General features: G+C 35.9%; 1 protein-coding gene across 1 annotated transcript in view; it reads left to right on the top strand.

Annotated features, from left to right (window-relative positions):
- cwc22 (CWC22 spliceosome associated protein homolog) overlaps window positions 1-13,958 on the top strand; it is a 64,500-nt gene that overhangs the window by 40,053 nt on the left and 10,489 nt on the right. The window contains exons 15-19 of the mRNA XM_051709114.1: window positions 797-857; window positions 10,892-10,969; window positions 12,341-12,493; window positions 12,718-12,845; window positions 12,955-13,056. Coding sequence (XP_051565074.1) covers window positions 797-857; window positions 10,892-10,969; window positions 12,341-12,493; window positions 12,718-12,845; window positions 12,955-13,056 — 522 coding nt within the window. The remainder of the gene's footprint in view (window positions 1-796; window positions 858-10,891; window positions 10,970-12,340; window positions 12,494-12,717; window positions 12,846-12,954; window positions 13,057-13,958) is intronic.

Raw genomic sequence — 13,958 nt, 5'->3', positions numbered from 1 at the left:
GCCAGCATAACTTTTTTTCAGCAATTTGTGCAAAGAGCTCTTCTGTGGGATCGGACCAGACGGGCTAGCCTTCGCTCTCCAAGCGCATCAGTGAGCCTTGGGCACCCATGACCCTGTCGCTGGTTCACCAGTTGTCCTTCATTGGACGACCTTTGGTAGTTACTAACCACTGCATACCGGGAACACCCCACAAGACTTGCCGTTTTGGAGATGCTCCGACCCAGTCATCTAGCCATCACAATTTGGCCCTTGTCAAAGTCGCTCAGATCCTGCTGCCTAATATATCCCACCCCTTGACAGTTGCCATTGTAACAAGATAATACATGTTATTCACTTCACCTGTCAGTGGTTTTAATGTTGTGGCTGATCGGTGTATATCATGATATGGTTATTATTTGCTGCAAATTCAACTCTAAAAATTTTTAAAATGTATGTATTATATTACATTGATAATTTACTATTTTTGATGATCAAATTTTCATTATTTGCAACTTAATGGATGGTAGGGCTGGACGATATGGCTGCAAACATTATATATGGATATTTTTCAGCTTATTGATGATACTCTATAAATATCTTGATAATTATGTATTTGTTCTATAATGGCATTAATAGTTTTTTTTTTTTTTTCAAAGCAACCATTGTTTCTACCAAACAGACACAATATAGTACTTTATTAATTATTATTATGAGGATTATATATTTGACAGCTTGCAACGTTGCTCATTACATATCTGATGAAACATATTAGCAGATGAAATTTAAAAGGTCACATTTTTGTGTTTTATTTTCACAGCTTGGACTTCGAAGAATGTGCCCACAAGTTGATAAAAATGGATTTCCCCGAGAGCCAAACGGTACGTAAATAAACGCTGCTGCTGTCTCTAAAATCATGCAGATCTGATTCTCGTGTCCCTGCACACAGCTGTTTATCGGGAGTTTTTAACTTTTTCTAAATATTTGTTTTCATTCTCAGAGATAATTTGTGCCTTTGTGGTCATTTGGGAAGCATTTGTCATCTTACTATCCTTGTTTTGCAGTTTCACAGAGGGGATAAATGGTTGTTTTGGCTAATGGCAACTGGGTGTTCCCTGCTATTTTAACTGATTAAATACCTTTCTCCTGAAATGGCCTGCTTTTGACTGTCACCCTGCTGTTTCACGAATCAAGTTGTGATTCGGTGCTCTGGCAGTTCTTTTCAGTTTGTGAAAATCCTTGTTCACCACCTGAGCTGTGCATCACAAAACTGCAAATATTGTATTTGTGGCACATGCTCAAAACAAGGGATGGGCGATATATTGAACTTTCAAAATATATCCGTAATGATTTTGCTAGTAATATTAAATTGAGCAACTGAGAATATTGAGAGAAAGTTTTCTAAAGACTCTGTCATTAGACTAATTTCACAAACCCTTCTTGGCCTGAGACTAGCAAGTATGTTTTAAGCGTATCTGATTTAAACTTCAGTTGCAAAAATGGCACAAGAGTTCGACTGATATTGATTTTTTTTCTTTATATAACCAATATGCAAAACTGAAATTTAATAATTGTAGCCTATAAATAATAATAATAATAAGTAATACCATACAGTATACACTCACTGAGCACTTTATTAGGAACAGGGTTGGGAGGGTTACTTTTGAAATGTATTCCACTACAGATTACAGAATACATGCTGTAAAATGTAATTTGTAACGTATTCCGTTAGATTACTCAAGGTCAGTAATGTATTCTAAATACTTTGGATTACTTCTTCAGCACTGGTAGATTTTTTTTTTTACTTGTCTTGACTATAAAAACTCTGCCAGTACAGTAAGACAAAATACACGTGTTAAAAATACATTTTCTGAAAAACCAAAATATCTTATGCAGTGTTGTTTCTAAAACAAGATAAATCTAATTTATTTTTAAATATTTTTACAGGAAAACAATACAAAAAATATTATCAAGAATACGATTTTTGCCCTAATATCAAAGGTCTTACTAGAAAAAAGAAATTATGATCTAATGTGAACTTTCTTGATATAAAATAAGATTGTGCCTGGTAACGTGCATGTAAAATGGCTAGAAACAGCATTTTAGTTTAGCGTAAAGCTGACAATTTACACAAGGTTTATTTCTATTTCTTCTGCTCCAAACTTACTTAACTTCTCTGTCTGCTCGTATGAATGTAACACATCATAAAGTGTTTCACCGCTGTTCAAATGCACTTTGGATCACATCATTTATATGTAAAAATGTTTTCCATCTGAAAGGACTAAATATTAAATGAAACAAATGACAATAAAATGCAAAGTAATCTCTTCAGTAATCAAAATACTTTTTGAATGTAACTGTATTCTAAATACTAATGATTTAAATTGTAACTGTAGTGGAATACAGTTACTTATATTTTGTATTTTAAATACGTAATCCTGTTCCATGTATTCTGTTACTCCCTAACCCTGATTGGGAACACCTGTACACCTACTTATTCATGTGATTACCAAATCATCCAATTGTGTGGCAGCAGTGCAATGCATAAAATGTTGCATATACGTGTCAAGAACTTCAGTTAATTTCACATCAACCATCAGAATGGGGAAAAATTTTGATCTTAGTGATTTCGACCGTGGCATGCCAGACGGGCTGGTTCGAGTATTTCTGTAACTGCTGATCTCCTGGGATTTTTATGTACAACAGTCTCTAGAGTTTACTCAATATGGTGCCAATAACAAAAAGGTTCCTACATGGTTCCTGTAGCTCAACTGGAAGAGCATAGTGCTAGCAACACCAATATCATGGGTTCGATTCCCAGGGAACACACAAACTGATCAAATGTATGCATTGAATGCACGTAAATCGCTTTGTATAAACATGTCTGCAAAATGCATAAATGCAAATGTAAAAAACATCCAGTGAGTGGCAGTTCTGCAGGCGGAAATGCCTTGTTGATGAGAGAGGTCAACGGAGAATGGCCAGACTGGTTCGAGCTGACAAAGTCTACAGTAACTCAGATAATCACTCTGCACAATTGTAGTGAGTAGTATAGCATCTCAGAATGCACAGCACGTTGAACCTTTAACAGATGGGCTACAACAGCAGAAGACCAAGTCGGGCACTTTATTAGGACCAAAGTGTTCCTAATAAAGTGCTCTGTGAGTGTATATATTATATACACACCCACCAGATGGTGCCATTTATCGTAGATTTGATATTTAAAAAATTATAACCAATCAAGCAGAAAATTTAAATATCTGTTAAAAACATTGGTAAAACCGATCATCAGTCGATCTCCATTAGAGTTGCTAAGTTCGATTAATTTCTGTGAATCAGTTCAAACTGTCTGTTTCAATTAATTGATTCTCTATTCAGGATTCTATATATCCTGAATATTGTCAAAATTATTTAAATCATTGATTGAGTTTTTTTTTAAGCTATTACACCCAACCCTACTCTTAGCAAATTTTTTATCTTGACTTTCAGTCGATAATTAGCCCGTTTGACCTTTTTAGAGATTTTGTTATCTGGATTCGATCCCCTGAGTCCACTCTCCCTGCTTATTCCAAGTATAGGCGCTATTTTTGTATTTTACAATCTAGATTTAAGTACAGATAAGTCTCTGTGTTGTCCCTGGAGCATATATGTCATGTCAACAAATGTACCACAGTCATGATGATGTTTTGGCCTTTTTTGAAAGTAATTTCTGCAAAGATGAACTGAATCAAATATGATTGAATTGTGAAAATGGGCCAAAATAGAAATAGTCCCCCTTGCTCCCTTCCATCACCTTGGCTTCTTTTGGCCATTTGAGAAAAGAGCCAGCGACGTGAACAAGATGGAAACATTGTGCTTGTAGGCCTGAGGGACATTGCGCTTGTAGGCCTGAGAAAGATTTTGTAACGGGGGTAGCATCTTACAAATCTCTTTATCATATCTCTCAGGCCTTCTGCACAAACCAAGAGCAGGTTGGGAGGGGAGATGCATCTACGTATGCCCCATAATCATGCAAACGTATGTCAGCTAGGCTGAGCAGGACATCAATAAAATCCACTCATAACCAGGTAAATCTGATGATATCTTTGAGATCCATGGAAAAACGAAAGTCATGACATTGGCAAAACAGCTCTGTAGCATTTCATTTACGCAGCAAACCAAAGCCAAAAACAACAGCACTATTCTTTTGCTGCGGTGCAAACACTGGCATTTCTGTCAAGAATTTCAGATCTTTTTTTTCTTTACAGTTTTTGCTTTTAATATATTTCTTAACATACTGTTTACACACAAAATCAGACATCAAGAAATTTTATGAGAATATTTTGAGCTAATAATGGATGATGTTTATAAGCAAGTAAATCAATCTATAAATAGATGATTAAATGATTACCTCATTGCAAGGAAGTGTTCGTGTTTGCCAGTTTGTTGGCGGTGGTGCGTACTTGGATAAGTAAGAGCTGCCAGAACCTGGCTCATGTCCAGACCTACCACAGCCCTCTGCATCATCATCACACACACACACACACACACACACACACACACACACACCTACCTACCTACCTGAGCCTGCATGGCCTCTCCCGGCTCAAACTCCCCAGTCTCTCTGCACACGTGAGCAAACACGTGAACTACTCTGGTTTCCTTAACATCACTGTTTGATAAATAAGTTATTATAGGAACTAGACATCTGAAACTGGGAATCTGAAATTTTGGCTGGGGTTTCGTATGGCCAATTAATTTGTACGCTTTTATAGACCCCTCTGTTACATTAACATATAATGTAACATAAAACATGCTCCTCCACTAAAAAGTTTGGACACTGAATTTGTATTTCATTAGCTTAAATTTTTTTTATCTACAACTCAAATGCTTGAAATTAGTTTCGTAGACAAATATAATAATACATTTGGACTGAATAGTGAAAGAAAAGCAACCAATCGGTGGCCAGGAGACATGGAAACTCCCAGGAGGAATCTACAAAAAAAAAAATATTTTAAAAATAATAATAATATTTTAGCCTATATTTAAGATTACATTTTAATTTCATAAATTTCCGTCAAATTTAATTGTGTAATCTGTAACCAAATTAAATTAATAAAACGTAAAATAACTAGGGTTTTAAATTGTATTTTGTTAAAGATTTCTCAATTCATTTTAATGGAAATGTGTTATGAAATTGAAATAATAATAATAATAATAATAATAAAATATTTTTTTGTGTAGACAAAGAATGGCTACTTTGCGGAATCTATGATTTTAAAATTGTTCTCTACATAATTCATATACTTCCATTTTGGTATTTCAAAGTTTTGATGACTTTATTATTAGTCTTAAATGGAAAATAGTAGCAATGACGAGTAATGAGTGTGTCCAAACATTTGACTGGTACTGTATGTATTCTGGCTTGATTTGATATGTCATCCTGATTTCAGTCATATGATTAATGGACTGTGTGACGCATGCCGTTAAAGTTAATTCCCTTTAATGAGAAACAACGAACACAGTCCCTCGTTTGGACGTCACGCTATGCAAGGTGTTCCTATTGCACATATTGGTTCGCGTCATTGGAACCTACTGCGTTGTCCCTCCTGAGACATAGAACCAGAATAAACTGTCCTTGGGCAGTCTATAGTGACTGTTTCTACACAGTGAACTGTCCTTGCTCCTAAAGGGACTATCATGGAAAACCTGGAAATACCAGGCGTTTATAAATTAGGATTTCTAGGCCTAGAAAAGTCGTGTTCATTATTAAAATGTATTTATCTAAAGGGAATATATTTTCTAGTTTTTCCTCTGCTCTAAAATAGTGTATTTTGCTCTTTTGTTGAGTAGAATTTGCTTGCAAAACCACAGTTATGCCGGAATCTTTGTTTTGAGTTGGTTCTTTTCGATGACCCAGACAAACCGATTCACAAATTTGTCAGAATGATTTCAGTTGTCATTGAAAACTTGGAAATATCAGGAGAAAAATAATGGAAATGTATAAAATATTTAAAATTCATAGAAATTTCTGAAGTGAATATACATTATTCCAGTCATGCATGCTCTGCTCAAATATTTTAATGAGTTATTTAAGGTAAGAAACAGTCTGATTTAAACTGCCTAATCCAGTAATCACAATTGACTGTCTTGGAGAAGTTATGAAAAGTCATCGGTCAGTAAGCATGGGTACCTTGTAGAAGGAAACCGTCATATCAGCTGTAATCCAGGGCTGAACATTAGAGGTGACATTTTCTGTCATTATAAACTAGCTTTTCTGTTAAAGGAAAATGCCTCCGGATGATGTCATTATCTTGACATGTAATGATGGTGACTATTAGGTGGAATGTCACTTTATGTCTCATAAGGCTTCCACTGATTGGCAGTTGTCACTGTTAGGGAGGATTTTGTTTACAGTCTGCAACAGGAAGTCTACAACATGTTTGGTTTCCAGTTTTTACAAAAATATGGACATTAAAACATTCTAGAACTGATGAACTATATAGAATGGATATCAGACAGAGTTCGTATTGAAGTTAACAAAACAGCTGGAATCACTTGCAACACTTTTAATTTGTTGCAAATGTAAATGAGGTTGTGAAGTAATAAAAATACAGTTCGTTCAATGGGTTGTACTGTTGTGTACCTTTTGTGTTGATCGTAAAGTCTACAAAACTTATCAAAAACAAAATTCAACTCAGCAAAAAACTGGGTTGTAAAAATGAGATGTGAACTAGAAAAGTATATAAAACTGACTGTACTTCTGTCTATTACAGGCTCATTTCATTCGCATCAAGATCCATGTATCTTAAACAACTGTTTAATTTAACCTTCAGAGTTTATAAGGGACATTTATTATTCTCCTGAGGTTTATTTCTCTTCACCCTCAGAAAAGTGAAGGCCAAAGCCCACCATTTGAAAATGAAAATGGTTTTAATTCGATCTGTTGATGTTTATATTGAAATGTTTAGGGCAGAAATGATTGAAAACACTACAGCCCATCTCATCACAAGAAATCTGACTCTTAATTTCCAGCCTTTTATTCATTTAAGCTGTGCCAGCGCATCAAAGTTGCCCTTCAGAAGAGGGTCATAAAATGTTTCATTGTGCAAAGTTTCGATGAGGTGCAAATGAAAATTAGCAAAGGCAATGGCAATTTACGCATAGCAGCCGTTGTCTGGCAGCACAGTTGATGGCGTGATTATGGGTCTTGTTAGCAATAAACAAATCACTGTGCGGAATGAATCATGCAGTTTCACAGATGGGCTGTTCATTATTCAACCACATGTCTGAGGCCCATCCCAGCCACATACAAACGTATAGATTGAATGAATCAGGCTGAATCATTCTCCGACTCTGCGTTCAGCTAGTGGAGACATAATTTAGCTGCACGAGTCGGCATTAAGTAAATGAGGATTCATTTTTTGCAAAGAGCTTTGGGTGCATTGCATCTCACTACTTTTCAGCATCTCTGGTCATAAGCACTGTGTTTTAGCATGCTGTGTCAAGTTAAATGTAGTTTATTATATATATATAATGGCATAATTTTCATTTTTGGGTGAACTATCCCTTTAAGTGAGCAATAGCAATAGTAATGCTTGATTCAGCTATTTGCAGGGTATTTTCATCACCCAATCGGCTGTAATGGAAAATATATTGCTTCTGCACAATTCGCACCTTCTCACCTTGAAATTATTGATTGAATCTTCCAGCTCGTTCTTGAGGGGGCAGATATCTTCAGCATAGAGCTCTCTCACACTTCTCCATCTGTCCCATAGAGTCAGGTGAACAAGACTCAATCCGTACTCATCCATTTAGAAAGAAGAGAGGTCATCGTACTGAACCCATTACACTAAGGAAAAGCTGTTCTGTGTCCGGGTTCATTCATAGTCTGATATGTGACTGTGTCTCTTTATGAGGTTCAGCTTCTAATTCCTTGATACTTGGGGCTTAGCAAGTGGATGTGATGTGTTCAATAAAGTTTTTTTTTTTCTTCATTACAAAAGCTTTTTTTGCTCTAAGTATAGAACTTTTATTATGTTGTGGATGAACTGGAGTGTAAGTGGTTATTGATTGTCTTGGGGTGAGTTTGGCTTTCAGTCCTTGTGCTGTTTGTTCGATTTGACAGCATTGCCAATTTCATTTGAGAGGAAAAGAGTTTTCAGACAGTTGAAGTTTCGTTTAATTGGTTAAAGCTGAAGTGTTATTTTTGCTATGTTAAATTTGGTCCTATCCCATCTTAATATGCAGTGACAACTATAAGTAAGCCATTTGTAGGTTGATTTCATGAAAAAGTGTAAATACTGATACTCTGGCGCTATCGTAGTATTGCTTGTTTGAGCATCCTAACAAGCCCAACACAGCAACATTGGCTCAGCCAATGGCATGTTTTTAGGGCGGGGTTTCAGTGTTGCTCGCCCATGGGGAAACCTGTTTAAAAGCAAAAATTATTTTTGCAATTACATATATTGAAACTAGTGGCACAGAAATTACACTCTTCAGCTTTAAATCCCTTTAAATATTTATCGTTGTGCTTTTGTTCTGCTGCTTTAATAAAGAGTAATGGCATTTTGCCTTTTTTTTTTTTTTTTTTTTTTTTTTTTTTTCTTCATCAGTTTTTTTCAGAGCAGATGGCAGGTCATCTGTGCATGATTACAGATTTCACATCATAGACACACTCCCTCTTGCTCTTCCTCATATCTCTCTTCAAAAAATGTCCTGGCTGTCCAGAGGGAAATGCTTCTATCAAATTTGTGTCAATCAAAGCCCATTCATCATGCTGCAGTTCCTGTAGATCTGTATGTATCCATGCAGTCAGAGCTGAGACTGAAGTTGCATGAGATGTTACTCCTAAAGTGAGGGCCATACAACGAAAATAAGTATTTGGGCTGTTGAGCTCCAATAACAAAAAAACAACATAAATGTGGGATACCATACTGCACTATACTAAATGTCTTTTAGCTTTGTGTGCGTAAAAGATTGAACTTTCAAATGTTATTATTCGCTGGTAATCCTCCCCTCATCCCTAGCTTTCAAATGGCATTTGAAAGACTAGCAGGCTAAATGTAAATATTTGAATTGACCACAAGCATGAATGTCATTTCTTGAATGGCTTAGCTATTCCTAAATATGTCAAGATGTGTCACGCTGTTTGACGTGATGATGGCAGAACTCAACTTTCTCGCATCTTTCGCCATGTGTCTTGACATACCATATTTGAATTGAATACAATTTGAGAGAGCTGGGTCTGAAGAGAAGATTTTTGGTGAAAAGAGACTTGAAATCCGTATGAGATCTAAGGCTGTCAGCGTAAGATTTTAAATTGGAATATTAGTTGAATTTAAGACAAAAATGCCCATTCAAATGCTAAAATGAGCTTTCAAATTTTGTGCCAAGCACTGACAGTGACTTACCGTCAGTCCTCACCCAACTCTAATTTGATGTCAGGCTGCAGCCCATCCAGGTTTAATATATAATTTGATCATGAGCATGCCTGTCTTACTCATAAACCTGTACTCCTTTGTGAACATATAAAGTTATGAAAGATACGAGGTAATGAAATCAATAGGCTGATGGAGTATTAGATGGCATAAGTAGAGAAGTGATGGGAATATCCATCCATCATTCTGCCATTCCTTTAGACCATAGTTGGATGAATTGTTACAACTACAGTGATGTCTATGCAGTCCTCTAGAGCTCAGCTGAGCCACAGGCGCAAAGAGGGAATAGCTAAATAGCATTTTTAAGTGTGTAATCCTTCCCGTTTCATGTAACGGGAAAGTGCAGCTGATGGATGCTTTTGGTATGAACGTCCCTTTAAGGAAAGAGTCCTGAGAACTGTTTTTAGATCATTGCCTCTGATGTGGAAACTAAATGTAAAGATTAGAATCAGAATCTAATCCAGGATGCTCGATCATGGTCCTGGAAAAGTGGAGTGGTGTTTCTCAATGCGAAAACACAGAGAACGGACTTGCATTCTTATGAAGGAGCAGTCTTGCCATGCTACCTTGGAAGAACAAACACAAAAGGACAGGAGGAAGTAGAATGCATCTATTGGGAGCTTTGAGATGTGCTGTGATCTTCCGATTGCGCAATTGTAGTAATCTTTGCATAATTGTAGCCAGTGAGAGAACTACTGGCATTATCACACAGCTGTGACAGCATTATTATCATCACACCATTGAGGTTTTGCACTCACTGACTAGTGAAACGTTTAAAGAATAAAGTCTGTTAACACTTGTTTCCTCCATGTTTATTACCTTATTAAAATGATGCCCAACAAAACAACAAATGTTGACGGAGTATGACGACTCTCATGAGTCGTCAGACTTTCGTGAGCTTAGAGCTGGAATCTCTTAAGGGGAAAAAACAATACATGTGACTTTAAATGGGTTTTTGCCCACAAGTCACCATCCGATGCATCCTCGATATTCGGCCTAATCAAGAACACTTCTCTGTACTTGCATTCTTGAGGATTGGAATAGAACTTCGGCTGTGGGTGATGATGTCGAATGAGTCCATGAGAACATAAGAACACACATTGAGAAATATCCGAGATCTACCTTTATGCAGAGCTTAGCTCCAATTCTGCTGAAACACTTATGCTTGTAATGGACCCTTTTCACATTTCCAGGTTTGGAACGTGGTAGTAAACTAAAGCGAGGTAAACTTCTATTTACTCCAACAACAAAAGAAAAAATCCACTGTTACATTTCCACAAATTCCAGTTTTTAAATTGATCATCTTGAGCATCTTGGTGAAGGAATGAAATTAGTAGGCTGATGGAGTATTAGAGGGTATAAATAGAGAATTGCTGGGAATGGATGATTGTCTTCAACCTGCTGTGATCATCTCCACACTTCTTTATGCTCCATTCCCAGATGCTCGGTCCATGTTTGAGATTTGTTATTGCTATATGTCTCTGTTTCTTCCACAGAAAGAGCTCTGCAATATGATCTTGGACTGTTGTGCCCAGCAAAGAACGTACGAGAAGTTCTTCGGCCTCCTGGCTGGGGTAAGTCCATCTCTCTCATAGTCTGTCTTTATCTTCTCTGTCTTCTATGATTATTCACAACCTAGGATAACCACAGATATTTCTGTTTCTATGTCAGTGTGCATAATGCTTCAATGGATCCAACTTTGCTGGTTTATAAAAAAAACAAAAAAACAACTTTGTTATTTTTAAGACAGTATAAATAGTAAATTAATAGAAGATGCTCAATGCATGCGAACGTACTTATTCTACCAACGCCACTGGCTTTGTAGCGGTTTTTAATTGATGTCACAATGGTCAAGTAAGAAAAGTCGGAGCATTCATAAAAATCTAACTTTCCAACTTGTAATTGTGTTTATTCAACTTCAGTCTCTTTAGAATTCTAGAGTGTCTTGTTAATTTTTTTTTTAAGAAGCCATAAAACATTTTTCACACTCTTACTAGTTAAATTTGTCTACTAACAATACACAACAGTGTTAAAGTTTTTCATCTTACTCCTTTTGCTAAGACTAATTTCATAGCTAACATTTTATGTGTCTGAAATACACACAGTTAAATAATATTTTCACATTTTCTGCACAATTTGGCAAAATTACTGCTAGATTGGAATAGATGCTCAATAAAAACACTCACAATTGATATTTACCTTACATTTTCTTTGTTTTCTTCAAACATCACTTGTCTCATATTTCATCTCAAGCATGCTCTTCACTGAAAATTTTGTCGACTGGGTAACAAGTTTACTAACTTTTTTAAAAACGTTAATAGGGGCAAATTGTTTGGTGTGGTGGAAAAGGCACCACAACTGTGGGACAGTCATAACAAAATTTTTTTTTAAATTGGTAGAAATCATTTTTACACAATAAACATTTAAATAATCTATGTTTATTTCACCCTTTGTGTAGATGATCATAGTTTTAAACATGTAATATTTTTTAGAATGGATTTAAATAGTTTAATATTGAATGTCTGGATCTGGGACAAGGCTAAAACAATAAAATCTATACATAAATTTATTGTACAGTAAACATTTGAAAAGTACCAAAAATAAATGATAATGGGCTGATAAAAAATACGTTTTAATATGACCTTCAGATAACAAAAAGAAAATTGAAATCTGTTAGTTTTAATAAAGATCAACCCTTGGGATATGAAATTGCCCAAAGTTAGAGAAACACCTAACTATGAATACTGCAAAGTTGTGAGCATTTTTTTTTTTTTACATCGTGGGAACTCATAATTAAAAAAAATTCTGACATGATGTAAAAGCAACATTATTCTCTGTTTAGATTTATGAATATTTAAAGTGACAACTACCTCATAAGCAATTTTGGTGTGAGATTTCAGCAGTTGTTTTTCATTGTTCATCTGATATTTTCACATTTAATGTAGAGGTTCTGCCTGCTAAAGAAAGAATACATGGAGAGTTTTGAAGGCATCTTCCAGGAGCAGTATGAGACCATCCACCGCCTCGAAACGAACAAACTGCGCAATGTTGCCCGAATGTTTGCTCATCTCCTCTACACGGACTCCGTTCCATGGAGTGTGAGTAACTCTAATTGTTTCTTCTTTACATTTGCTGCATAGGCTTTCAGACGTGACCTATAAAATAATGCATCCCTCAAGCTGTAATTACATTATAGAAAACAACTCATCAATATGGCTGGACATGTTATCGGTTTCCCGATGCTGATTTTTGATGAGTTAATATATCTGGCTTTAGGCTGGAATTGCTTGGCCTTGCAGTTAAATGCGATGTTTTCTCTTAGGTCCTTGAATGTGTAAGAATGAGTGAAGACACGACAACTTCTTCCAGTCGAATCTTTGTGAAAATTTTGTTCCAAGAGCTTTGTGCTTATATGGGTTTGCCTAGACTGAACGAGAGACTAAAGGACATGTAAGTGCTCCTCTGTGTGTACTATAATTTCTTCAGAAACAATTATGATAAACATTTATTATTGAATCTCAAAGCCGTAAAATGGACCATTTCATTGTTTATTTCTTAGGACTTTACAGCCATTCTTCGAGGGTCTGTTCCCACGTGACAACCCAAGAAACACAAGATTTGCTATTAATTTCTTTACATCTATTGGCCTTGGAGGACTTACGTAAGTACCTGTGGAATTTCTGTTTTTGGGTCAGCTACATAAATGTGGTTATAGTCATTAATAAAATTTAGAATTTCTGCACCACTAGTGTCACCAAACGGAATTGCAACAAGAATTACCGTTTTCAAACAGGTGTCCAAAACACTTCCCTAGACTGATGGACAAACAGATAGTCAACTTAAGTTAATGATTGAGATAATGTTGCTATGTTGGATTAGTTAGGACATTTTAAAATCATCAGTTTTTAAATCAACCTACGAATAGCTTACTTATAGTTGTCACTGCATATAAAGCTGGGATAGTTAACAATGAAAAAACATTCATCTGTTTCTGTTGGTGGTTTTCAGGGTTCCAGCAGATCCTTAAAAAGTCTTAAAATGTCATAAATTCAGTTTTCCACAATTTAAGGTCATAAAAAGTCTTAAATATCTTAAATGATATAACAAAAGTATTTAGGAGGAACCCCCCAATATTTTTATTTAAAGTGGTCTTAAATTTCGGGGCGGATGGAATCGTGACATGACCTAATGTGATTATCAAAATTCAAAAGAATATGATTTAAATAAATAAATGCATGCGCTGCATCCTTCAAAGTGAAAACGCGGTACTGTATTTTCTCCAAGAACACGGGGGCTTGTGTTTTCAGCTGTTGCAGAGCAGTTCGCAATCATTAGGCTATATTGGAAATTTATGACAAGCTATCACTAAAGACCAGCTGTTGATGATGATGTAGTAGTGTTGATGAAATATGTCAATGTTTACTTTTAATAATTTATATTGTAATACGTTGTAGATTATTGTAGGAGTGCACGTTTTATATCCCTTATTTGTTTGAATGAGCAGCTGGAAGCAGCCAAGCGCATACATTTCAAAATAAGAGTCCCTGGTGTAGTTCAAAGATA

This window comes from Myxocyprinus asiaticus, chromosome 10, assembly GCF_019703515.2.
Source record: "Myxocyprinus asiaticus isolate MX2 ecotype Aquarium Trade chromosome 10, UBuf_Myxa_2, whole genome shotgun sequence".
NCBI lineage: Eukaryota > Metazoa > Chordata > Actinopteri > Cypriniformes > Catostomidae > Myxocyprinus > Myxocyprinus asiaticus.
This window is presented reverse-complemented; position numbering and strand designations above follow the sequence as displayed.